The sequence below is a fragment of the Vipera ursinii genome (genome assembly GCF_947247035.1).
Source record: "Vipera ursinii genome assembly, chromosome: 4".
Classification (NCBI taxonomy): Eukaryota; Metazoa; Chordata; class Lepidosauria; order Squamata; family Viperidae; genus Vipera; species Vipera ursinii.
In genome coordinates this window covers 38,688,326-38,715,579 of record NC_139514.1, presented here as the reverse complement: position 1 = coordinate 38,715,579, position 27,254 = coordinate 38,688,326, and the positions used below count along the sequence as shown (strand labels likewise).

Here is a 27,254-nt window from a genome sequence, read left to right as displayed (position 1 = left end):
CAAATATAAATATCTGCAACCAAAGGCAGTTAATACTGCCGTGCCAAAAGGTAGAGGTTTCTCTACCCCACCTCACCCATCTTTAAAGTATTTGTATACAATCTGAGACAATTAAAAGGTGGCTTGCTTAAAAGCCCTACGCCTCACCTATTGGGTTATGATTCTGGAATGTGGCCTTAACATTGCTTTAATACTTTAAACTGGTAAATAGCCTCCTCTTTTGCTTGTTGGGTTAAAGTAGAGAGAGCCAGAAAACTGGGAAAAATACGAGAACAAAAGCTTTTACCGGAAAAAAGATGCAGTAAGAAGAGGAAGTGAAAAATTGAGAAATAACGAGAAAGGCAAAAACGAGAAAGGGTGCAAAACTGATTCTGCCTTGCTCTCTCTTCTCTCCCCTCACTCCTGGAAAGGCAGTATCTGTTTAGTTTTGCATCTAAATTTAAACCTTGATTGCTTTGTCTCCCTAAATTGCTCTCCCCACCCTCCCTTCCTCTCCTCCCCCAAGCAACCTTCCCCCCCCCACAAGTCTTTACAGCAGGCCACATAGGACTCTTGACAGTTTCTAAGCTGAGCTGAAACTTGGATTTTTACTCTCCCAAGCAGTGTGTTCTTATTCTTTTCTCTTTTTCCCTGCCTGCCTGGTCAGAAGCTTTGAACAAACAGAGGAAATAAAGGGAAAATAAAAGAACGGGATGGGGGAAGAAATACTTCCCAAGACCATCCCACACCTGCACAACAGAGAGGTAAACATATTTTACTTTTTACTTTTTCTCTTATTTAGCTCTGTGATCTTTTGGAACTCTGAAGTAAACGTAGTTGAACCTTAAACAGCCCAAATATCAAGTTTGTACCTCAACTGCTTACTCATTAATGGGTAATGATGTTAATGTGAGGAATGAAATACCATTTTTGTCCTTTTCAGAGATTTTTGCATTTGAAGCAGGTTAATTTTACTTGACTCAAGGCATCTGTGTGTCTTCATAAGAACGTTCGTATGTTAAATAACTGACATTTGGTTTATCTGTTTATTTTTTTACTTGAAACTAATTATAATATATTGGGGAGAGAATTTGGAAATTCAGTCTTAAGAGTTAACATATTCACAATAGCTATTGCTCAGGTTGAAGTTTCCTTCTCCGATTCAAATGTTCTCTTTGTGTATTCTTAGTCGTCATATCATTGGTCTCAATTCCTTATCTTCTTTTCTTGGTTCATACCTGCAGTACTTAGCAAAGCTTTTTGTACTTCATATTACCTCACAAATGCACAAATCCAATATGTCATAAAAGCAGCGGTAATCATTTTTTTTTCTTATTTGAATTGCGTGGATAAATAGATTCCGGGGGGAGGGGAGTTGCAATTCTGTACTTGTTATTTTAAAAAAAACATTCTTACTTACAACAATTTCAGTAATTGCAATGTAGAAAAAGTTTAATACATTGCAATTCTGCCCATAGGACTTAATGAGTGGAACTTTCTATGGATAGTATCTCCCTTTAAATTACTGATTTGCAAGTATCATATCAATACCTCATTAAATGGATAGTCTGGCATTAAATAATTTGAGAATTGATAATCTACTGAGCAGGACATAAAAATATGCCCATGAAAATATGAGAAAAACACACATAATAGGAATGCTAGCAAATGCTATATCATGTTCTTGTTTTCATATTTCAAGGCAGGAGGAAGAACATATTAGATCTTTATAGGTCCGCATATGTCCAAACATGCATGTGTGCACACACACAGTGGCATGCTGACAAATGACTGGGTATATTACTTGTAAAGCGGTTAATAGCTAGGCTGATTATTTGCTATTATCAAATCTGTTCTTTAGATCTGTTACATATTTGAATGCACTGATCTACTTTTTAGCTAGCATTCTCATGATTTCAAAAAAGTAGAAAAATGAAGATACATATGATTATCTCATTTCCTATTATACAGTTAATTTGTAAAAGAACTAAAAGAAGCTAACGTGCACCTTGATTTATTTAGTGAGAAAGACTGTAATGTTTACAGATTGGATTTCAGGACTGAGATTATTAAAATTAGGTATTATTCAAGGAGAAAATAGTTGCCAATCGAATTGCACGCTGAACCCTTGGATTTTGGTTTCTATTTGACCTTTTCCAGTCCTTTGCTGGGTTTACACCTAATAAGTACTCATAATTTACTTGTTTGCTTTTTGCTTAGTAAAACTGTTATTCTAGCTTAGTATTGTATACAAACCAAGTCACGATGGTCTGTTCAATAAAACCTGATTATAAAAATTCTGCTTTCAGATTATGTGTGAATTCAGCCCTTATTTGCCCTTATCAGCCCTTATTTGCTAAGATAACATAGTGTTATTTGTGCTATTCATTCATATATGGGACCACGAATCATCTCTAGATTAGTGCTTTTTCTAAGTATTCGTGAATAGAAAAAAACAAACTTTGCTCAGTGCTAAGCCTAAATATTTCTGAATGTCCACTTTCAAGTTCTGATGTTTTCATAAATTTGAAGGCAGTAGCAGATTGGATCAGAAGATTTATCAATTTAATCTTTAAAAAGATTAATTTCCTGTTTAGAGAATCACATGCAGAAACCAGCTAGCATAGCTTATAAATATCTGTGGGCTTTGTCAGAATGTTGCTTGCCTTTTTACTGTCTGTGGTAAAATCAACTGGGGAAAAAAAAGAAATGTAGAGAACTCAATATAAGTAAAAATTAATCAAGAATTAATCCATAATCTATATTTAAGCATTAGGTTGGAAAATATCAATATGATTTAGTGTACTGGTCACAAGTGTCCATACAAAATAACAAGAAGGGGGCAATATGCCATCACAATGCAAGCTCTGCCCTTTTTGTATGTGCATGAGGAAGAATGCCTCTGAAGTGACATTCTTCATACTTCACAATGTTGGTTCCTCCAGAGAACATGGAATGATAACAGCTGAGCAGCTAAGCATGTTAGACTCTGAACTTGTATGGGAAACCACCGTGGTTAGAGTCAAGATAGAATTTAGGAACTCCTTTCTCCAGGAACCATTCCCCATTTTTAAGATTGCTATGCCAAGCTTGTAGAATTAGAAGCCCATCATAGATCTTTGTGGTGACTGTGACTATAAAGTAGCAGAAGTTTGCATCAGGTGACAGACATAAACCACTTCTAATAAACTGATGGGAAGATCCTGGCCTATATAATTACACAGTGTAACGATAAAAAAAACCTTCTTTACAGATTAGTCTTAAGCACTGAAAACAGACACGTTCTCTTCTCCTTATGCTAGCCATTTAATATATGCTTTCGTATAGTTGGACATGATTGGAGATAGATAGATTCTTCAGATATTTATGTTTCCCATAACTAATATTAAAGTAAAAGGTATGAAAGAAATCTGCAAATGAACTTCAAATATTTCCCATGAATCGCCTTATAGAAAAAACATTGTTGATGCTATCTTGTGTTATACAGATAACTGTAACAAAAGAATTTTCAAAACAGACTATATTGATGACTCATTTAGACCTGTCCATTGTATTACCACTTTCCAAAATCAGTGACAGCTACAAGTAGTAAATTTAAAATTATAGTATATGAAGATGAAGAAGACAAGTAATTGTAAAATAGTGAAAGTAGTAATTAGCAGACATGTGTCACTATAGATCAGACATGTCAAACACAAGGCCCGGGGGCCAGATGCGGCCCGCGAAGTGGTTTCATGTGGCCCGCGAAGCCATCCTGGAAACAGTGAGGGAACGGCCCCCACTGCCTTGGCCCTGGCCCAGAGACCCTCCTTCTGCCAGAGACCCTCAGATCTGTCCCACTCCTGCCCAGACCCCCATAGGCACCCTTGATGCGAACGATGTAGAGCTGGCCACGCCCACCCAGTAGGCCATATGCACTCTAGCCACACCCACCCAGTAGGCCACGCCCACCCTGGCCACACCCACCCGGCCCCCTGAGGGCAACCGCAATGCTGATGCGGCCCTCAATGAAATTGAGTTTGACACCCCTGCTATAGATTATGCAAATAGATATTGCCATTTAAGCATAGTACAGAAACGCCATCTATTGTTTCTGAAATAAAAGGGAGAGAAGTGAAAGGTGACTATAGCTTCCTAAGGAAGGTAACTATGCTCTGAGGTTTGCTTTAAAGAACTACAGTAGGTTTCCTTTTGGAAAATATAGAAAGAAAAATAAATAAAACATTAGGGTGAATACTTCTCATTAGATCAGCCAACTGAGTGGTATTCTTTTTTTAATTTTTATTTATTAGTCAAATTTATATGGCTACAAATCTCACAGAAAATGACTCTGAGTGGTATACAGCAATCCAATAAAACAGTTGAAATATAAAAAATGTCATATCATTATTTAAAAGCCTTAAAAACTATAAAACAAAACTAAAACAGAAGGAAATGAACAGGCAGAGGAATATTAACAACGTGGGAGTCACCTCGTTTACTTGTCCCTGGAGTCCCAAAGCCTGCTGAAATATCCAGATTTTGTGGGATTTTAAATACTCAGAAACAATGAGGCTGATCTCATCTCTGGGGAGGAGAAGATTCCACAATGTAGAGACCATGACAGAAATGCCCGCCACTTATAGCCCATCGAATGAAGCTCCCTAGAAGAGACAACCCATAATATGTCCGTTCTATTGGATCCAGTAAGATGGGCAGATGAAATCGGAAAGAGGCAGTCCCTCAACTAACCCAGTCCCATGCATTTGGCTATGTAGTAATTTTTCCTTCATTTTGTAGAACTATCTTTGAATTTTAATCATGCTGCACTAAAGATAACATGGCGGATATCTCAAGGAATGGAGGATACACATTCCAAACAAGATGAAGCTTAATGTTTACAACAGCTGTTGCCTGCAGTGGAAGAAAGGAAGTTAGTAATATTGTTTTGTCTGGTGGAATAGAAATTGATATAGTTCTAAGGTCTAGATTCTAGAATCTAGATATTTCTAATTTCGGTCATTACTAGAGTTGTGTGAACCATTTGGAGACGTGCATCACAAACCCATTAAAGTAGCTTTCAGAGAACCAGGGAGGCACATATCCTCTTAAAAAGTCAAGGCAGTTATGTTAAAAGTTTCCCCATATTGTCTGAAATTGCGTATGCCTACATAGAAGACACTTCTGTTATGACTGTCACCAAAGCAAAACCGGCAATGAAATCCCTTATCCTAATTACAAGGGAAAGGGAAAGAAGGTATGTGTCTTTGGAAGAGAAAAAGCAAACCTGACAAAATGCATGTCAGTTTCATCCCTCTTAATTTGGTCTGGGCCACTGTGTGGGAATTGAAAGGCATTTTCCTCTGAAATTAAAATATTCAATGAGTTGTCATTAGCCACTTTGACCGTTTAAAGGTAGAATTCCATTCTACATGTAAAATTCTGAGTCAGTGTGGGATAATTATTATTACAGTGACACATTATATTTGGAGTCACATGGTACATTAAAACAGGATTTATTTAACTACTATTTATTAAATACTCTTAGCCAAGTTCACTTGATATCCTAAATGATAAGTCATAGTTAACAGACTGCAATCCTGTGACAAATTGTGAAACACTAAGCAAATTAAATAAAGCACATTTTGTTTAACAAGGTAAGTGAACACTGTCTTATCAGTCAAGATTGCTAGCCTCTCATTTGACAAAAGCTGATTGTATGATTGTAGGATACGATCTATCAGTTGATCCTACTTTGATCCTACTTTTTACACACACACACACACACACACACACACACACCCTACTACATATACTGATATAAATATTACAGATATAGATTTATAACTCGTGGATCAAGCAGTTAAAATATGTTGAGGAAATCACCCATAAACCATTTGACCTTCTTGAGAATACCCCAAAGTACTGTTCATCTAATATTTCTCAGTTACCTTTGTCCATCCTTAGCATTATTACTCAGATCTGAATGGAACTTTTGCTCAAGAAAGTGTCCATAAGATTGCAGCTTTTATAAACTCTTTCAGAAGGAGATATAGATCTATCCACAGAATCAGATTACTTCCTCCCTCCCCCATAGCTTTCCCATACTATTTGGTCTGTGGGTGTGTGATTGTATGATTGTGCCAGGTCCCAGATTCCTTCTGTTCCAGTTTATTTGAAGCAGGGGGAAAGCAGGATCTGGTGTGATTCCATGTGCCTGGCATTGGTGCAGTTGGGATGCAGGAAAGGAGTTCAGATTCATTCCTTTTGGAAGAGTCTCTATCTATTGTTTAATATAGTTCATGTAGCTTTATACTTTAGCAAGCTTTTTTTATATAGTATTTACATCATTAGCATTTATTTCCAAACAATGTATAGTTTCAAGTATAGAGGAAATATGAGAAAAACATATTGCTTAGATCTAGAATATTATTAATGTAATAATGTAATGTATTATTAATGTAATGGATATTATTAATGTAAAGGCACGTTACTGTGTATGCTGCTAGTTACTAAGAAACATTTAAGAAACAGATTCCCATTCTCATTCAGGAAATGTTATAGATATAGATATCTGAGAAAATACTGTAAGTGCTGTGTATGTTTTGTTACCTTGCTTCCTGCCAGGATGAAAACTGCATATCTTTTGTCATTAAAAAAAACAAAAATAAAATCCTATACGCTCCAAACAGGATTCACTATGAAGCGAATGCTACGTGGAAGATACAGATTTTCAGTTTTGGTTTTTAAAAGATAACAAAAGATGTGCAATGTTAATTTTGGTTACTATTCTAAACTTTTATAGGAACTGCTACAGAAACCATGTATCTTAAATTGGCAAGACTCAGTACTGCTTGGGAGTGTATAAATGCTGCTTTATTGTATTGCCATAGAAGCATTATTTTTATCAAGATGATTAACCAGTTACTAAGACCAAAACATGACTTTTATCAATTACTAAGATGGTTGACATGTCTTTTTAATCACTGATGGTAGCTTCACCCAGGAAAAAGAAAGAAAACAGCTTCTAAGTGCTCTGACATTCTTTAATTTGTCCTTCTTAAAAAGCGTGCATTGTCCATGAGCAAGATGTCTTATGAATGGTGATGTTTTAATCTGTTCACAAAGCCACAGTATATATTCTAGGACAGCTAAGAAATTCTACAGAACCTAAAAAAATACATAGCTTCAACCTAGATCGATCATTTTATTAGCAGATACTTGAATTCACATGTTTAAAATAAAAGGCTTGCCTGGAGTATACTTTAAATATAAATTCATAGAGGGCAACATCTTGCTACAGTTTAACAAGACCATTCTTGAAATTTCTTAGTGGGAAAAATAAATGCATTAAGAAAAACTCTGTTTTCTTTTTAAAAAGTGAGTCCTGTCTCTTTGTGGATTAGTGGCTAGGGGTACAGGAATGTCTTTCATCCTATTTGATGGTGAATAACATATACTCTGTGTGTGTGTGTGTGTGTGTAAGTGTATGTGTAAATTTGTATATACGCAATTATCATGTATGAGTTCAGTGTTAGTAATAGAGGGAGGTGTTCTGTACCAGCCTGCTACCGGCCCTGCAGAAAAGGCAGGGACAGCCCCTTTTACAAGAAGGCAAGAGGCTGGAATTACGCCTGCCAAATTTATAGCTACAAAAACAAACAAGACACAAACCAAGAAACAGGAGCTTTAAGAAACACGAACTATCCAAGCAGTTGCCTTCAGCAAACCAGCCCTCCCCACACATTCCCCTTATATAGAGTTCAGGGCGTGGCTTCTCTCTGCCTCCTTCCGAGAAGCCCCATTGCCTTCCTCTGTTTACTCCTAATTGACTGCCTCCTGCATCAGGCGTCCTTGAACAGGGCCAGCTGTGGGTCATCTTCATCCACGCTGTCAGGCTCACACAGCTGGGCCTCCGTGGTGACCAAGTGGGAGGGGCCTGGCTGAGGGCTCTCATCACAAGATCTTCAACCCCCTCATCAAGGTCTTCAACACCCCCCTCCTCCTCCTCTGAGTCGTCCGACCCAACTGCCAAAGCCACAGGCTGACCCTGAATCACAACAGGAGGGGAGGAATTTACTATGTCCTGATATTCATCATAGTTTTGCTCTGGCCTTGGCCACCTGGATTCAGAAACAAGGCAACATGAAATCAGGCCATTTTAACAATGGGGCTGTGTCTAATCAGTTTTTAAGTGTAACAAACAAGTAAATAAATAAACAGTGGTATTTACAATCCAATTAAACTTGGCCCTCTTTTCTATCATCCAGAACCAACCATTTACTTATAAGATGCCAAACTTTAGTGGATACTTTGGGCTCTTACTAAAGAAGGTACATTGGTTAGATGCAACCTGCTCATTGTAAGATAGCATACAACATTTTCCAATGTACTCTAAAAATATGAATAATCAAGTTCCTCATTTCAGACAACCAAACAATAATTGCCTAATAAGCAACACTTTCATGAACTTCTCAAAAATATCTTGGACAATACAGGGTTCAAAAAGAAATAAATTAGCCTTGTTGAGGGTGGGTGCTTATTCTTTGGTTTTTGTGCTTTTAAGTCAATGATGGCTCCTAGCAACTGTCTGAACAAGACCCTACAAATTTCTTGCCAAGATTTCAGAAGTGGTTTGCCATTGCCTCTTTCCTAGGAGCAAGAGAAAGAGTGATTGGCCCAAGGTCCCGGGGCTAGTTTCACACTTAAGGTGGGATTAGAAGGCACAGTCTCTCAGTTTCTAGCCTGGTGCCTTAATCACCACATTATAACTTCGCTTTTTCATATATTCTGCCTGCGTTTGAACTTAGGTTAAAATTGTTGTCCAATTGAAGCTTGACTCCTAGTAACTACATGGATACTGTACAATCATTGCCAACAGCAAGAAGCATTTTGCAATAGAATTTTATGATTTCCTGATCTAGTTTCCAGCCTTAGGATTCACTGATGGTCTCCCAAAGACTTACTTAACTTTCAAGTCCAGCTACCTGTTGACAACAGTGTAACTTGCCAGTTTTTATTTGCCAATTCAAAAAGTAGAAAAACTCAAGCCTTTTTAAGGCATTTTCATTTAAACATTAGCATTTAACACTTTACTCTTTACTACTGAAACTCTGAGTGCCAAAGGTTAATGAATGCCATTTCCCCATTCCTCTATAATTCCCTTTGAATTCCAGTTGAAAATACAAGAAACCTCTCAAGAATGCTAGCATACTTATTCAATAAATATTCAGAGAATATTTTTTTTCATACCACATCGCCAACCATTGACAACAGCTCTTACTTCAGTTGTATTTAGAGATGCCAAAGTCTTCTAAACTTGAATCTTTCTACACGTGTCTGACAGTGATGTTTACGTAACTCAAAATATTTAGCTTGGATCTTGGCTATCTTAAATGTCCGTGCAAAAATAATACTAAATGCTGGCTGTTGAATTGCCATTTAATAAATTTGATAAACTTACCCATATATCTGATACTCATGTTATTTATTGTTTCTGAATTTTTATTTTCAGATTTCAATCTTGTAACATTTAGGAAAATCGGCTTCTGACATTTATTTTTATTTCTTGGAACATTGCGGTGAACTTTGACTGAGGGCACTATATATTTATTGTGCTATGCAGCAGGTGCTGTACAATTAAGCTATGCCTTTTTGGCAGGGTGCCGATCAGGCTTTGTAACCATGCTGACTTTCACATTGGCTACTGAGAAACATAGCTGTTGACTTCAACATAACTAGATTCCTTTCCCACTGTGGAGCACTAGCCTTCTCCTCCTTATTCATCCAGCAACATTGTCTTCTTACTTATCCAGTAAACTGGAGGAACCCAAGCTTCAATCTTTCATGTTCTACTTTTACATTTCATTTGTAGGAGGTTCTCTTTGAAGGACATCCAAATATGAGTCAAAGTGGAGATTAACATGTGAACGTTTGGGTCTAAACTAATTCTCCCTAGTCAACCATGTTGTGCAACATATGTTGCAGAGCTCAAGGCTGCAAGTTTTAAGACAAAATGGACTTCTCTCCCTTCTGCTTAAAGATATTCCTGCAAAAATGGATGGTTGTAGATAATTCTGTCTCTGTGTTCCTTTTACATCTCACTTCTGCAGACTCATGGGGGTGGGGCTATGCATTTAAAAACGGGAAGGGTGGCATAGGAAAATAAGATCTTGTTGGTAGTAAACGGAAAGATTTAAAAATGGCTACCAAGCACTGCTGGCATATTAGGGTGACTCCAGGGCAGTAGCTCAACTGCCCAGTCATCCCATGTAAACAGAGTCTTTTTTTTTAAACACTAGTAGGCTACATTGGATCTGGAATGAAATTATGTGAGAATGTGTTTTTGCTCTACTGCCTTAGTCTGGTGAAAATCTGTTTAAAAGTATTCTAGTGATAGGCAAAGGATAGTGGGTTAGGACGCTGAGCTTGTCGATCAGAAGGTCGGCAGTTTGGCAGGTCGAATCCCGAGTGCCGCGTAACAGGGTGAGCGCCTGTTACTCATCCCAGCTTCTGCCAACCTAGCAGTTTGAAAGCACGTAAAAATGCAAGTAGAAAAATAGGGACCACTACAGTGGGAAGGTAACAGCGTTCCGTGCGCCTTTGGCGTCTAGTCATGCCAGCCACATGACCATGGAGACGACCTCGGACAAGCGCTGGCTCTTTGGCTTTGAAACGGAGATGAGCACCAGCCCCTAGAGTCGAAAACGACTAGCACGCATGTGCGGGGGAACCTTTACCTTTACCTTATCCATCTGAAGTGACCTATAGTTTACTAATAAACACAGTTGCTTCTATGTTATATAAGAAATCTTTAATTTGCCAGGAGAGGTACGTACAATGGTACTGTTAGAGAAGTATTTTGTGGTAGCAAAATATATAGTTATTTGGAAATCTATAATATTTAGAAATCTATCTCCTCAAAATAACTCATGAAGGCAAATTATTACTAGGAAATATAAATAGGATTATAGCCTTAATCTATATTTCCAATACACCCCAGGTTTTGATCATTTGCACTTTTTCCCCCCTCCCAAAGATATCAGGGATCTCGACTGGCAAGTTCAAAACCTCCTGAGAGAAAACAGGGGCAAATCTCAGATATAAGTGATTCTTTCTAGCCAAAACTGTTTTAGTTCTATGATTGTGCTTGGATAATTCTCTCTCCCAAACATCAATAATGCTACATATCTGAATTTATATTGTATGCAGCTTTCAAGAAGCCCCACAGCATGTTACATCTTCTAAACTAATCCAGATTTAGCCTTCACTCAAATGTATCCTCATGAGAAAAGTTCTAACTGCGACTGGATATTTCTCTGGCCAAGTTCTATTTATGAATTTTAGTTGTCACAGGAACTCTTGGCATAGTGTAATGCTATTCTATCCAGTCAGGCAAAGAGGTCACAGAAACAAGGGGAGCAGAAATTCAATGGAAAGCTTTTTCTGAACAAGAAATATTGTTAACTATTCAAATGGTATAGATTGTTGTTGTTCAAATGAAAAAGTGGTCAATTGTTTTTATCTTCGTGGCTTCCTGCAGTTCACAGATGTTTCCTGTAAATTGTTTGAGAGAAGCTGTGCAAGGCAATCTTGCACTTGCTTTGTTTGTAGCCAGAGCAAGTTTTGTCTCTCACAACATTGTGCTTTTCTTTCAGGTAGAAAATCATCGTAAATTTACGTCCATATTAAAATAGTTTTCATTTTCCCAGTTTGGTTACTGCATCTCATTCCTACAAGAATTGCAAGCAAATAGTCTACACAGTTCTTAGAAAGAAAATTTGATATATGAATTCCTAAAATCTCATGTCTAATATTAACAGTGAAAGAAAACTTTCTCTATAAAGGAGATGCCATATTGACTTTCATTCATCCCTGGCAAATGGATTGATAGAATATTTTTGACTATGGAATGATTATGTTCCTATTAAGCCAGTAATTGCCCCAGCAAGAAGAAGATGCCACTACTCCTTCAGTCATTCCAAAAAGGCATTGATCCCTGTCATATATTGCCTTTCTATCCACTAAATCAAGGTTGATTTTAACATAAATATGATCAATTTACAGATAATAGAAACTACAAACCTTTAGGTCACAACTATTACCAGCTTTAGGAGCAGAAATCTCTATGTCAGGGGTGTCAAACTCAATTTCATTGAGGGCCGCATCAGCATTGCGGTTGCCCTCAGGGGGCCGGGTGGGTATTGCCAGGGTGGGTGTGGCCTACTGGGTGGGTGTGGCTAGAGTGTGTATGGCCTACTGGGTTGGCGTGGCCAGCTCTACATCGTTTGCATCAAGGGCGCCTATGGGGGCCTGGGCAGGAGTGGGACTGATCTGAGGGTCTCTGGCGGAAGGAGGGTCTCTGGGCCAGGGCCAAGGCAGTGGGGGCCGTTCCCTCACTGTTTCCAGGATGGCTTCGCGGGCCACATGAAACCACTTCATGGGCCGGATTTGGCCCCCGGGCCTTGTGTTTGACATGTCTGCTCTATGTTGTTACGATTAAGGTAAATGCCGTCCATACTGTTTCTTATTTCATCTCCTTCAAGAGAGAACTGTATGGAACCACAGAAAAGTTCACTGCTCTTTAAACTTCAGATGTTTACAGTTACTTCTTAAAACCAGTGAACATTTATAGCAGATGTAAGGTCAATATAATTCTGCAGATTTTATTAGACTGCCCACTGCCATAATGTAGCAGAGCAAGAGGAGAAAATAAAGCAGGTTGCAAAAAAAAAAAGGTTGCTCATTGGAAAAAGATTAGTATAGCTAGAGCTGCAGCCATTTGTTTACTTATCTCTTAGCATGTGTTGTTTCTTGAGCAAGGGGCCTAGCTTGCTCCCATGCTCTCAATCACAACAGACATTGTGGAATTTCCTTCTATGGAAATAATCAACAGGCCAAAACAAGCTTCACACACCCACTTCCTGAGTAGTTTCTGCAGTGCTTGACTCCATACTTCAACTTGCGAAGAGAAAAGCAGTTTGAATAAAGGCTCTGATGATTCACCCCCTTCCTTCTGCTCAGGGCTGATTCTTTGATATACCATCAACTTTATTTGCTTCTTCTTTTTAATTATTAGAGCACTTTTTTCTTTCAAGTGAAACCATGTATTTGAGAACATTGACAACTTATCCTTTTTTCTATTCCTTCACTTTTGGTAAAATATCTTACTTATTTTAGACAGATAATAGTCCTAAAGGATCACCAAAGGTTTAGTTCTATTAAAGCCACAGTCTTCTGTCTATCATAAGAACAAGTTAATTTCTTAAGGGTATCTCCCACTTGAAATCACAGATGCAACTGGATGAACCCTTTCTTCTGTAATAGTAGTAATTGCTGCTGTTTTAAATTAAGTGTAAGAAGAACCATTTACTATGATTATCAGCATGGGTGGACTTACAGTATGATGCTAATTGGTTGTTACAGCAGAGGGCGAGCAGTTGCTTGTTCATCTCTAATATTAGATATTATAGTACAATTATGATAATTTAAACCTATTCTGCATGGTGCTTAAGTTAGCTGTTTAAGCATCATTCCAGAAGGGACATGGATCACCCAAAAGAACAAAACTGCGCACAGTTGCAAAATATTTCAAACTACACATGTACGGGTTTAGAAACATTGGCTGTAATTTAGATACATCTCACCATAGTGGGAACATTGCACTAAGAGTTCAGTCTATCTTCTGGATACAAACAGTTGCAGTGCAATTCAAATTCTCCTTAACATTTGTCTTCAACTGGATTTGAAATGGGCAAGTCTTCAAATGAAGAACATGTTCAGATGAAGGACATACTCAGTAGTTGTGACTCCTAGTGTCCTGTCTACAACCATGATGAAGTGAGGCAGTGACTATTTGCAGTTATCATGGCAACTATCATGGAAACCTGCCATGAACCATGCAAGAGGGGAAGGTAATGCACAATGTATTTTCTGTAGTATTGTGGCAGCTCTTGGAGTGCTCAGAATACTGGAGCTCTCCCTTCTCTAACCAAAAACATGCCTTTATTTCTAAATTGAGAAAATAGTATAGTCACTTGGATATTTTAAGAGAGATACCAAGTAACACATAAAACTTTGTGTTTCACAGGCTTTCAAAACAACTTCTAACAAAGAGCCTTGGTGGAGCAGTGGGCTAATGCCTCCTTAAGTAACACCAGCTGCCTGCAATTAGTGCAGGTTCGCATCCCACCAGGCTCAAGGTTGACTCAGCCTTCCATCCTTCCGAGGTAGGTAAAATGAAGGCCCAGATTTGGGGGCAATTAAGCTGAGTTTGTAATAATGCCGCTTGGGGTGTGTGTGAAAGCCCTAATAAGCAGGCATATACATAGAATGAAGGCTACTGCTAAGCTTGTAAGCCGCCCTGAGATATATATACACACTCTAAACTGTTATTATACACACAGAGAGTAAGAGAGTAATCTACAAAATGAAAGAAACTATCAGAATATATTCATACAAATATCTCTAAATAAAGTAATTAGTGCTATGATCAAAATAAAGGCAAATGTTTGCTAAATTGAAACTTTAAAAAATCAGATTACATTTTATACTTAAAGAAGGACATAAAATTCTATTCAAATATAGTTTCCAAAAAAAGTCCATAGATTTGTGTGGATTATTCAGTATTATGATGTTTCTGTCCAGGAACAGAAAAATAATGCAAGAAAGGTGATTATCTTTCCATAAATATCATTCTGGGATTGTGATGCATACAATAAATGTTTATGTGAATTGTCTGAATGCTATATTCAGACAATTCACATAAATATTTATTGTATGCACTGCAAACCCAGAACGACATTTAAGTTGATACCCAAAATACATTCACTTAAGTTATATTTCAAATCAAGACAGCCTTACCAATTGGTGTGTAATACTCAGCAATTCATTATAAGTACTCCAACATTTTATTCATAGAAGATACTGTTAAATAATGAAAGAAATAGAAGTCTAGTTTCAGTCTTATTTGAATATTGCTTTTAAACGATATTGACAGCCTGCTTGAAAATAAATAGATATAACAGTACCTTACTTCTAACATACAGTGTGTCATTCAGTCCATTCTCCTGCCCACATGAGAGCTATTGTTACACCCTAATACTCCATAGGTAGAACAGTGCATGTGTCTATGCAGAGTTTCTGTGCATATTATGAGTTTGCTTATATTTATTTTAGCATGTGGAATTATCATATTCAGAAATCAACTTTATTTACACAGCCTTACTATTACTGTAGTGTTATAGTAATGACAATGAATTTGTACTAGGATTTCACTCAATTTATTTTTACCTTCCTACAATTACCTTATCTTATTCTTCAATTAGCCTGGAACATGTGTCAAAATGTTGTATTCCCCTCAATGGATGGAATTGCTACTGTTTCCAAGTGACTCTTAAATACAGTTGCAAGAAAAAGTATGTGAACCCTTTGGGATTACATGGAGTTTTGCATGAATTGGCCATAAAATGCGCTCTAAACGTCATGTAAGTCACAACAATAGAAAAACACAGTCTGCTTAAAATAATACTACACAAACATTAGCTGTTGTCATGTTTTAATTGAACATAACATGTAAACATTCACAGTGCAGGGTGGAAAAAGTATGTGAACCCCTAGCCTAATGACTTCTCTAAGAGCTAATTGGAGCCAGGAGTGAGCCAACCTTGACTCCAATCAGTGTGATGATATTGGATGTGTTGCTGACAGCTGTCCTGCCCTTTAAAAACACACACCTGTTTTGGGTTTACTGGTTTCAAGAAACACTGTCTGATGTGAACCATGCCTCGCAGAAAAGAGCTCTCAGAAGATCTACGATCAAGAATTGTTGACTTGCATGAAGCTGGAAAGGGTTACAAAAGTATCTCCAAAAGCCTTGATGTTCATGTGTCCACAGTAAGACAGACTGTCTACAAATGGAGAAAGTTTAGCACTGTTGCTACTCTCCCTAGGCGTGGTCGTCCTGTAAAAATGACTGCAAGAGCACAGCACATAATGCTTAATGAAGTAAAGAAGAATCCTAGAGTGTCAGCTAAAGACCTACAGAAATCTCTGGCACATGCTAACATTTTTGTTGACACATCTACAATAAGGAAAACATTAAACAAGAATGGAGTACATGGGAGGACATCACGGAGGAAGCCATTGCTGTCCAAAAAAAATATTGCAGCACGTTTGAAGTTTGCAAAAGAGCACCTGGATGTTCCACAGCACTACTGGCAAAATATACTGTGGACAGATGAAACCAAAATTGAGTTGTTTGGGAAAAACACACAACACTATGTGTGGAGAAAAAAAGGCACAGCACACCAACATCAAAACCTCATCCCCACTGTAAAACATGGCGGAGGGAGCATCATGGTTTGGGGCTGCTTTGCTGCCTCAGGGCCTGGATGGATTGTTGTCATTGATGGGAAAATGAATTCCAGAGTTTATCAGGACATTTTGCAGGAAAACGTACGACCATCTGTCCGCCAACTGAAGCTCCGCAGAGGATGGGTGATGCAACAGGACAATGACCCAAAGCATACAAGTAATTCAACAAAACAATGGCTTCAACAGAACAGAATACGCCTTCTGGAGTGGCCCAGTCAGAGTCCTGACCTCAACCTGATTGAAATGCTGTGGCATGACCTTAAGAGAGCGATTCACACCAGACATCCCAAGAATATTGCTACACTGAAACAGTTTTGTGCAGAGGAGTGGTCCAAAATTACTCCAGATCGTTGTGCAGGTCTGATCTGCAACTACAGGAAACGTTTGGTTGAGGTTATTGCTGCCAAAGGAGGGTCAACCAGTTATTAAGTCCAAAGGTTCACATACTTTTTCCACCCTGCACTGTGAATGTTTCCATCTTATCTTCAATTAAAACATGACAACAGCTAATGTTTGTGTAGTATTATTTTAAGCAGACTGTGTTTTTCTATTGTTGTGACTTACATGACGTTTAGAGCGCATTTTATGGCCAATTCATGCAAAACTCCACGTAATCCCAAAGGGTTCGCATACTTTTTCTTGCAACTGTAGCTTGGAAGACATGTATCAAAAGTATATGCAGCATTGATAGAGGCAAACTATTTTCTTGTTCCTGGAATACTATAATGGCTATTTGTTTTCCCAGTGATTTAATTCTGCCTTGCTGAATTATTTGTGAACAAGGACAGAATGCTTGTTCTTCCTCCCACAGACACACACTTCTTTCCAAACGTTTTAGAGTCATATTTGATTTTTTTCAAACTGTGTAATTTGGGAATATACCGTATATACTTGAGTATAAGCCGAATTTTTCAGCCCACTTTTTGGGCTGAAAAATTCCACTTCGGCTTATACTCCAGTCAACAAAAAAACTTACTGAGGACTTGTGCGCGGCCGAGGCTTTGGAGCTTCCGGGATCGCGCTCACCTCTCCCAAGCCACCGCCGTCCGGAGACCTGCCGAAGTTTGGGGAGGTTTGGGGAGGTGCGCGCGCACCTCCCCAAAAGTCCCCAAACGAAGCCGGGTCTCCGTTCCTCTGCGCCCTGCCTGCCTGCTTCTTTCCACAGCGGAAAGAAGCAGGGAGGCAGGGGGCGGAGGAACGGAGACCCGGCGACGTTTGGGGAGGTTTGGGCGCCTCTCCAAATATCCCCAAACGTCGCCGGGTCTCCGTTCCTCTGTGCCCTGCCTGCCTGCTTCTTTCCACAGCAGAAAGAAGCAGGGAGGCAGGGGGCGGAGGAACGGAGACCCGGCGACGTTTGGGGAGGTTTGGGCGCCTCTCCAAATATCCCCAAACGTCGCCGGGTCTCCGTTCCTCTGTGCCCTGCCTGCCTGCTTCTTTCCACAGCGGAAAGAAGCAGGGAGGCAGGGGGCGGAGGAACGGAGACCCGGCGACGTTTGGGGAGGTTTGGGCGCCTCTCCAAATATCCCCAAACGTCGCCGGGTCTCCGTTCCTCTGTGCCCTGCCTGCCTGCTTCTTTCCACAGCAGAAAGAAGCAGGGAGGCAGGGGGCGGAGGAACGGAGACCCGGCGACGTTTGGGGAGGTTTGGGCGCCTCTCCAAATATCCCCAAACGTCGCCGGGTCTCCGTTCCTCTGTGCCCTGCCTGCCTGCTTCTTTCCACAGCGGAAAGAAGCAGGGAGGCAGGGGGCGGAGGAACGGAGACCCGGCGACGTTTGGGGAGGTTTGGGCGCCTCTCCAAATATCCCCAAACGTCGCCGGGTCTCCGTTCCTCTGTGCCCTGCCTGCCTGCTTCTTTCCACAGCAGAAAGAAGCAGGGAGGCAGGGGGCGGAGGAACGGAGACCCGGCGACGTTTGGGGAGGTTTGGGCGCCTCTCCAAATATCCCCAAACGTCGCCGGGTCTCCGTTCCTCTGTGCCCTGCCTCCCTGCTTCTTTCTGCTGTGGAAAGAAGCAGGCAGGCAGGGCACAGAGGAACGGAGACACGGCGACGTTTGGGGATATTTGGAGAGGCGCCCAAACCTCCCCAAACGTCGCCGGGTCTCCGTTCCTCCGCCCCCTGCCTCCCTGCTTCTTTCCGCTGTGGAAAGAAGCAGGCAGGCAGGGCACAGAGGAACGGAGACCCGGCGACGTTTGGGGATATTTGGAGAGGCGCCCAAACCTCCCCAAACGTCGCCGGGTCTCCGTTCCTCCGCCCCCTGCCTCCCTGCTTCTTTCCGCTGTGGAAAGAAGCAGGCAGGCAGGGCACAGAGGAACGGAGACCCGGCGACGTTTGGGGATATTTGGAGAGGCGCCCAAACCTCCCCAAACGTCGCCGGGTCTCCGTTCCTCCGCCCCCTGCCTCCCTGCTTCTTTCCGCTGTGGAAAGAAGCAGGCAGGCAGGGCACAGAGGAACGGAGACCCGGCGACGTTTGGGGATATTTGGAGAGGCGCCCAAACCTCCCCAAACGTCGCCGGGTCTCCGTTCCTCCGCCCCCTGCCTCCCTGCTTCTTTCCGCTGTGGAAAGAAGCAGGCAGGCAGGGCACAGAGGAACGGAGACCCGGCGACGTTTGGGGATATTTGGAGAGGCGCCCAAACCTCCCCAAACGTCGCCGGGTCTCCGTTCCTCCGCCCCCTGCCTCCCTGCTTCTTTCCGCTGTGGAAAGAAGCAGGCAGGCAGGGCACAGAGGAACGGAGACCCGGCGACGTTTGGGGATATTTGGAGAGGCGCCCAAACCTCCCCAAACGTCGCCGGGTCTCCGTTCCTCCGCCCCCTGCCTCCCTGCTTCTTTCCGCTGTGGAAAGAAGCAGGCAGGCAGGGCACAGAGGAACGGAGACCCGGCGACGTTTGGGGATATTTGGAGAGGCGCCCAAACCTCCCCAAACGTCGCCGGGTCTCCGTTCCTCCGCCCCCTGCCTCCCTGCTTCTTTCCGCTGTGGAAAGAAGCAGGCAGGCAGGGCACAGAGGAACGGAGACCCGGCGACGTTTGGGGATATTTGGAGAGGCGCCCAAACCTCCCCAAACGTCGCCGGGTCTCCGTTCCTCCGCCCCCTGCCTCCCTGCTTCTTTCCGCTGTGGAAAGAAGCAGGCAGGCAGGGCACAGAGGAACGGAGACCCGGCGACGTTTGGGGATATTTGGAGAGGCGCCCAAACCTCCCCAAACGTCGCCGGGTCTCCGTTCCTCCGCCCCCTGCCTCCCTGCTTCTTTCCGCTGTGGAAAGAAGCAGGCAGGCAGGGCACAGAGGAACGGAGACCCGGCGACGTTTGGGGATATTTGGAGAGGCGCCCAAACCTCCCCAAACGTCGCCGGGTCTCCGTTCCTCCGCCCCCTGCCTCCCTGCTTCTTTCCGCTGTGGAAAGAAGCAGGCAGGCAGGGCACAGAGGAACGGAGACCCGGCGACGTTTGGGGATATTTGGAGAGGCGCCCAAACCTCCCCAAACGTCGCCGGGTCTCCGTTCCTCCGCCCCCTGCCTCCCTGCTTCTTTCCGCTGTGGAAAGAAGCAGGCAGGCAGGGCACAGAGGAACGGAGACCCGGCGACGTTTGGGGATATTTGGAGAGGCGCCCAAACCTCCCCAAACGTCGCCGGGTCTCCGTTCCTCCGCCCCCTGCCTGCCTGCTTCTTTCCACTGTGGAACGAAGCAGCCTGAACGAAGCGGAGGCTTGCAGAACGGCGGATCGGCTTATACTCAAGTCACCAACTTTTTCCAGTTTTTGGGGGTGAAATTGGGGGTCTCGGCTTATACTCGAGTCGGCTTATACTCAAGTATATACGGTACTCTGTGCATCTGTAGCTGACAGTCTTTTGCATGATCTAATCAAATCTTAGTATGTTTCCTGAGTCCAATGCAGTGAAGGACAAATCTTTTCTTATTCACTGAGAACAATATGTGCAGAAATAGATGTTCAGAGGGAAACAGAGCTTCCTTTAAAGAGAAATATTGGCAGGTGGAAGCTGTTTAACTCTTCTATGGCTTAACAATAGTGATGCAATCAAAGAAGGACATAAGGATGAAGACTGTGGCTCCACTCAGCAAAGGGACCGGGCTCTCTGAATACAGCAATAAGTGGAGAAATTGATTTTATAATCAAAGTGGCAAAATAAGTGAAGAAACACATTTTGTAATCAAAAGTGGAAAAATAAGTGAAGAAATACATTTTGTAGTAAAAAAAAGTTGCCTCAATGTAGCTACTTATTTTAGTGGTCACAACCTAAAATTATTCAGTTATACTGCAGTTTGTCTATTCTTTCCTGCACATAATTAATTTACTTTACAAAACAATCGAAACACTATTTAAATGAGTGGTGTCCTGGTATTCTGGTACTCTTAGCTTTTGGATCAAAGAATACCATCAAACTGCTAGCAAGATTAGAGTTATGGGACATCATGGATAGAATTGTGGATTTAGCTAGCAATCCTCCTACCTTTCCTTTCTATAATCTGATTCTAATTTGAAAGTATACGGTTCCCCACCTACTTCCCAGTATAATATTAAAATATTACATTAAATAAAAATATGTCATAGTTGTTCTCCAACTAAAATCTTTTCCAAATACTCTGCAGAAGAGAACTACAGAATTTCTTTTTACCATTCTCCTAAAGAATAAGTGGACTAACCTGACTTCAAGAGGTATTCTACTTCTGGATCCCAACCTGAATCTTTTCCTATGGTATCCCCAGACCCACCTACTATAAAATGATAAGACTGTGACACACTCTTTCTCTCCCTCTCCCTTTTCTGGCCTTCCTTCGTTAGCTCCTGTCCACGTCCCTATTCTCTTTATCCTGGGAACAGACAATTTGTTCATTTAACACCTGTTCCTCTTTCCCCAAGTTCTCTCACTACTAAGACTCTGTAGCCACCAACCTCACCCTAAAAGAGGGCTATTCATCTAAGCCAGGGCCCCCCAAGTCCCAGTCTGTGGATCAGCACCGGTCCGTGGCATGCCAGAAGCCTGACCATGCAAACAAGCAAAGCCCTATCCCCGGGGTGCAGGCAGAACATGAAACCACACACACTCTGGTCTGTGAAAAACCTCTCTCCACGGAACTGGTCCCTGGGGCCCAAACTGATCTATGTTATCAATCCCACTTCTACTTTCTTCAGTTCTAGATTCCCACGCTTCTACCAACATGATTTCCAGCCAAGAAGGGATTGTGTCACCTTTTCCCCCCACATGTTTTTGTCTTATTAGTTTGGTATGTGATAGCAACTATACCCTCTTCCACTAACTTCTATCAGCTGAAAGACGTTGTTCATAATGATGATCTCCCAGCCACCAATTTCTTTTTCCCAACTTCTTCCTCTTTTCATACCTAAATCTCTTTCCATCTACGAGTATTCAACTCAGCTAAATGTCTCACCAATTCAAATACTCTTAAGCGTCTTCTTTGTTTCTTTTTCTAGTGTCTACTTTCAAATAAATCCATTTTCCCTCTAAATACAATATCAACAGCAAAAACAATGCTATTATCTTGCCACTCAATTTTAAAATTGAAACAATAATGGAATGAGCTAGTAAAGCAGATTTTGGGAAAAGAGTTGTCAGGTAAAAAATGATATTTAAACCAATATTCATGCCAGTTGCATTCATACAACATAATAGAATTTCCTAATGCCATTTATTATTCCCTAAAATAGTAAATGATTTGAATATATTATTTCTTAAAATATTCACATAGTAAAACAAAACGTGAGACAATCTGATCATCAAGATAAGTGCTACATATCAGTAGGATTTTTGTTTTAACAATAAAAGTTTTAGGTTTTCCCAACTTTTTCCCCTCTATTTCTTAGATTGAGAAACATTTCATTTCTGGTTTTCTTTCAGGACAAACCATCAGAAACCAAGATGATGGTAGAAAAGCCCACAACTCCATCTGTGGCCCAACTAGCAGGAAAATTTCAAGAGCAATCCTCAGTTTCTGGAAAGGAGGTAGGGATAATACAACTACAAAGGGAAATTCAATTTACACATCGAGGCAGCCCTCCCAACTTTGTGTATATAGTATTGAGCATTCCTTAAAGAACCAGTATTACATATGTTCTATTCATATCTATCTCTTTGCTCTTTCATAAGTTTTCCTTTGTTTTTAGATCCCAGCTCCTAAACCAGTACGCAGAAAGCCTCCTTGTTCTCTTCCCCTCCATACAAATAAGATGGAGCTAGGACAGAATGGTGAGCTAGTAAGTATTAATATTTTAATGAAACTGAATTGTACTTCTTTTATAAGACATGTTAATAAAAACTCTAAAACTGAAGTGCTGCAATTGCTGTAGGGTTGTTTGGTATGGTACACAGTAGTGATTTCCTTACATCACGGAACCTGATTCTATCTCACCAAGTTCTTCCAAAGGTGTTTTTTCAAGAGGCAACTGGTCTTTCTGGTTTTTCTTTGAAGACATTTCGCTTCTCATGCAAGAAGCTTCTTCACTCTGAGTGGATGGTGGAGAATGGCAGGATTTATATTTTTTGCAGATAGCTGGTCATTTGCATTCTTTTAGAGAGTCATTGAGGCCTCTTGGAGGTTTATCTGTGTCCTCAGGGTCACCTGAGTAGTGCAAATGAGTATGGAGCCTTCTTGGAACTGCTTGTTGTGATTCAGGGTCAGCCTGTGGGTTCGGCATTTGGGTCGGATGATTCAGAGGAGGAGCAGGGGGGTGTTGGAGAGGTTGCTGAGGGGGTTGGAGAGCTTGCTGATGAGAGCCCTCAGCCAGGCCCCTCCCACCTGGTCACGACACAGACCCAGCTGTGTGAGCCTGACAGCGTGGATGAAGATGACCCACAGCTGGCCCTGTTCAAGGACGCCCGACACAGGAGGCAGTCAATCAGGAGTAAACAGAGGAAGGCAATGGGGCACCTCGGAAGGAGGCAGAGAGAAGCCACGCCCTGAACTGTATAAAAGGGGAATGCGTGGGAGGGCTGGTTTGCTGAAGGCAACCGCTTGAATAGCTCCTGTTTCATGGTTCGTATCTTGTTCTGTTTGCTTTTGTGTCCATAAATTTGGCAGGCTTAGTTCCAGCCTCTTGCCTTCTTGTAAAAGGGGTTGTCCCTGCCTTTTCTGCAGGGCCGGTAGCAGGCTGGTACAGAACACTGCTGAAAAGAGCCTGGAGACAGATGTCATATCCCTCCCCCTCTGTTGAGAGATGGCTGTACAGTTTGGGATTTGATGAAGGCCCACTTGGGAGAGCCACATGTTCTGAGGGTTGCTGTTAAGCAGGTCTTCAACTCGGTGGTGTAGGGTTCTGATAACTCCCATTTTGTGCTCCAGTAAGTGATGAGAATCAAAATGTAAATATTGATCTGTGTGAGTTTTCTGTAAACTTCAATGTTAAGGCTTCTGTCTTCTGTAATGTGTATGGCACGGTCCAGGAAGGCTATACTATTTTCCTTAATATCTTCCCTCATGAATTTGATGTATCTGTCTACAGAGTTGATATGTTTGGTGAACACTTCCACTTCCTGTGTTTAGATCTTGACCCAAGTATTGTCCACTTGGTGGAGTTCCTGTGAAGGAGTTTAGGCCTTTGATTTCTACCTCTTCTATGTAGAGAGTGGCCACAACGGGGGAAACAGGTGAACCCATGGCACAGCCGTGTTTTTGTCTGTAGAAACCTTCATTGTATTTAAAATAGGTAGTGGTCAGGCAGAGGTCCAGCATGGCACATATCTGGTCTGAGGTTGGTTATGTCACCTGAAGTGCTGTCTTGTAGCAGTCATTTCTCCACTACTGTGATAGCTTCAGTTGTTGGAATGCAGGTGAAGAAGGAAGCCACATCTTAGGAAACCATGGTCTCATCCAAGTCCAGTTTTAGTTTTCAAACCTTGCTGGCAAAGTCCTGTGAATTGTTGATGTGATAGGTGGTGTTGCTAACTAGAGGAGCTAATAAGGTGGTTAGATGTTTTGCAATGCTGTAGGTGACTGAGTTGATGCTGCTGACAATTGGTCTGAGCGGAATTCCCTCTGTGTGGATTTTGGGAAGTCCATACATGCATGGTGTGGCTTCCCCTGAGTAAAGACGGTAGTATTGTAGCTTGTCGATGGCATTGTCCTTCAGTAGTTGCAAGAAATCAATGACCTTTTTCTTGTAACTGCTGGTGGGAACTCTTCATACATGGCAGTGTCCTTCAGAAGACTGTTCACTTTGGCCTTGTAGTCACCTGTGTTCAGGATGACTGTGCATTTTCCTTTATCAGCTGGCAGGATGGTGATGTTTGGGTCTCTTCCTAGGGATGTCACTGCTATCCTTTTTTGAATTGTGAAGTGGGAAGGGGGAGTTTTGGCACTGGCGAGGACTGCAAATACCTTCATCCTTACTTGTTCTGCCTCTGGTTCTGCCAGTTTATTGTTCCTGATGGCTGACTCTGTGGCTGTGAAGAGCTGCAATTGGTAGCTGTTCTGGTGTTGCTGCAAAATTCAGCCCTCTGGCTAAAATATTATTTTCTGTTTGGGTAAGCTCTCTGTCAGACAGATTTCTCACCCATCGGTCAGTTTTCTGAGACATGTCACTGTCCATATGGGTTGGTTCTTCTGTTTTGTGTGTGTTTTTTATGCCTAAGCTATAGTGTAGAAAAATTGCCTTTTTGTGGTCCTTTGCTCTTGTGGTGTTGTGCTAGCTGTGCTTCTTTGTAAATTCTGTGATCTCTTCCAATACTTCTGTTGATAGAAGTGATTTCAGGTCTTAGAGTTTGTGTTCCACTCTCTCTTTCAAAATCTCAATTGTAAAATTAATCTGTCTTATTCTTTCATTGAGAATTTGGAGCTGTGCTTTCTGCAGGATGTTTACTGCCCTGTGTCCCTTCACTGTTGAACACAGGCACAGGCTGTTGGGGATGAGTTTGTGTTACCTGCATCTCAAGTTGAAGCGCAAATGATTCCTGTAGTCTGCAATTTTGGGGGAAATCTATTCATACTCTAGCCCCATTTGAAGGGTGTTCACCCCAAAGTGCATAGCTAAAGGTCCTTGGAGATTCTCAGTCATCCAGATCATGTTTGTCCCAAAGGTGCTTTTTCAAGAGGCAACTGGACTCTCTTGTTTGTCTTTGAAGCTGTTTTGCTTCTCACCCAAGAAGATTCTTCAGCTCTGAAGAAAGACTTTTAAAAGGCATTTAAAAGACAAAGGCCACTTGTTTGAAGACAACAAAGTCCACCTTTTAGACAGAAAGGACCACTGGTTTGAAAGAGTGATCAAAGAGGTCATCTATGTCAAAATTAAACAGCCCTCCCTCAATAGAGGGGGAAGGATAGAACAACATCTATCTCCAGGCTACAACACAGTCCTTTCAGCAATTCCAACAAGGCTTCACATCCATTTGCACCACTCAGGTAACCCTGAGGACACAGATAAACCTCCATGTGGCCTCAACGACTCATTAAAAGAATGCAAATGACCAGCTTTCTGCAAGGATATAAATCCTTCCATTTCCCACCATCCAGTCAGAACTGAAGAAGCTTCTTGGATGAGAAGTGAAACATCTTCAAAGAAAAACAAGGAAAAACAAAGAAAAACCAGTTGCCTCTTGAAAAAGCACCTTTGGGACAATCACAGCCTGGATGACTGAGAAGCTCCATAGACAATTACCGAGTGCTATTACTACAGAGTTCCTGCTTGCCTCCTGATGTGAAACATCTGTCAACTATGTTTTATAAATACACCGGCATGTTACTAAAAGAAACCACCCTATTGGTTATCATGTCCCAGGAAGAATTGGGCTTCCAGAAGATGCATAATCCATGTAGACAAAAGCAGACATATTTATCATCTGCCATATACGTCTATTAGATTGATCATATATTGTTACTACTAAAATTAACATCAATTTTTTTAGATAATTTGACATGTTTCTAGTTGAAGATCAACACAGATGTAGAATCCAAAAGCAAATATCTCCAAAATATAGCTTATATCTTCCCAAACAAGGCAGATATGAGTACATAGATATTTTTTAAAAAATTAACATTGAATCATTATAGTAAGATAATTTGATAGTAGGACAGACAAGATGAAAGCACTGAATTCCCATGAAATAGATAATGTCTATGTGGCGGATAGGAAGAGTTGAAACAAATAGAGGGTAGAACTAATGACAAAAGTAAGCAGATATTTCTTACAGATATCTAAATTTGTCAAGAGTTCATCCAATTAATTCCAGGACTTCAGGGCTCAGATGTCTGCTTCTTATTCCACATATACAATATATATTCATTATACTGTTCCCTTTCAGGGTAGACAAGGTAGTTTTACATTCTTTCTTCATACATTTCCTTTTTGGGATTAATAACAGTCTTCCAACTGCCATGTGCAGATACAGTCTTCACACATACATTAAAAAGTTATATAGCCACAGTAGCCTTAAATTTAACTTTTCTCCACATGCATCATTTACTTCTTATCATTTACATCGGTGGTTCAGTGGGTTAGGACGCTGAGCTTGTCGATCAGAAGGTTGGCAGTTTGGTGGGTCGAATCCCGAGTGCCGCGTAACAGAGTGAGCGCCTGTTACTTGTCCCAGCTTCTGCCAACCTAGCAGTTCGAAAGCATGTAAAAATGCAAGTAGAAAAATAGGCACCACTACGGTGGGAAGGTAACAGCGTTCCGTGCGCCTTTGGCATCTAGTCATGCCGGCCACATGACCACGGAGACGTCCTCGGACAAGCGCTGGCTCTTTGGCTTTGAAACGGAAATGAGCACCGGCCCCTAGATTTGGAAACGACTAGCAAGCATATGCGGGGGAACCTTTACCTTTACCTTACCACGTGCATCATTTACTTCTTATCATTTACATCTTATCATTTTCAGTACTCTCAGTTAATCTCTTACTTGCTTTTTATCCAATTTTTATTAAATGGCAACAATTACACTGCTCACCTCAATTTCATTTTT

At 41.4% G+C, this 27,254-nt stretch overlaps 1 protein-coding gene across 3 annotated transcripts in view; it reads left to right on the top strand.

Moving 5' to 3' along the window:
- The first annotated feature begins 263 nt into the window (after positions 1-263).
- Positions 264-27,254, top strand: part of RCSD1 (RCSD domain containing 1) — a 45,990-nt gene continuing 18,999 nt past the window's right edge. The window contains exons 1-4 of one of the 3 annotated variants that reach the window (XM_083361375.1): positions 264-743; positions 4,759-4,891; positions 22,201-22,305; positions 22,467-22,556. In XM_083361375.1, coding sequence (XP_083217501.1) covers positions 4,853-4,891; positions 22,201-22,305; positions 22,467-22,556 — 234 coding nt within the window. In that variant the 5' untranslated portion in view covers positions 264-743; positions 4,759-4,852. Of the gene's footprint in view, positions 744-4,758; positions 4,892-13,406; positions 13,872-22,200; positions 22,306-22,466; positions 22,557-27,254 lie in introns of those variants that run through there. The other 2 variants (XM_083361376.1, XM_083361377.1) reach the window with 2 other exon arrangements.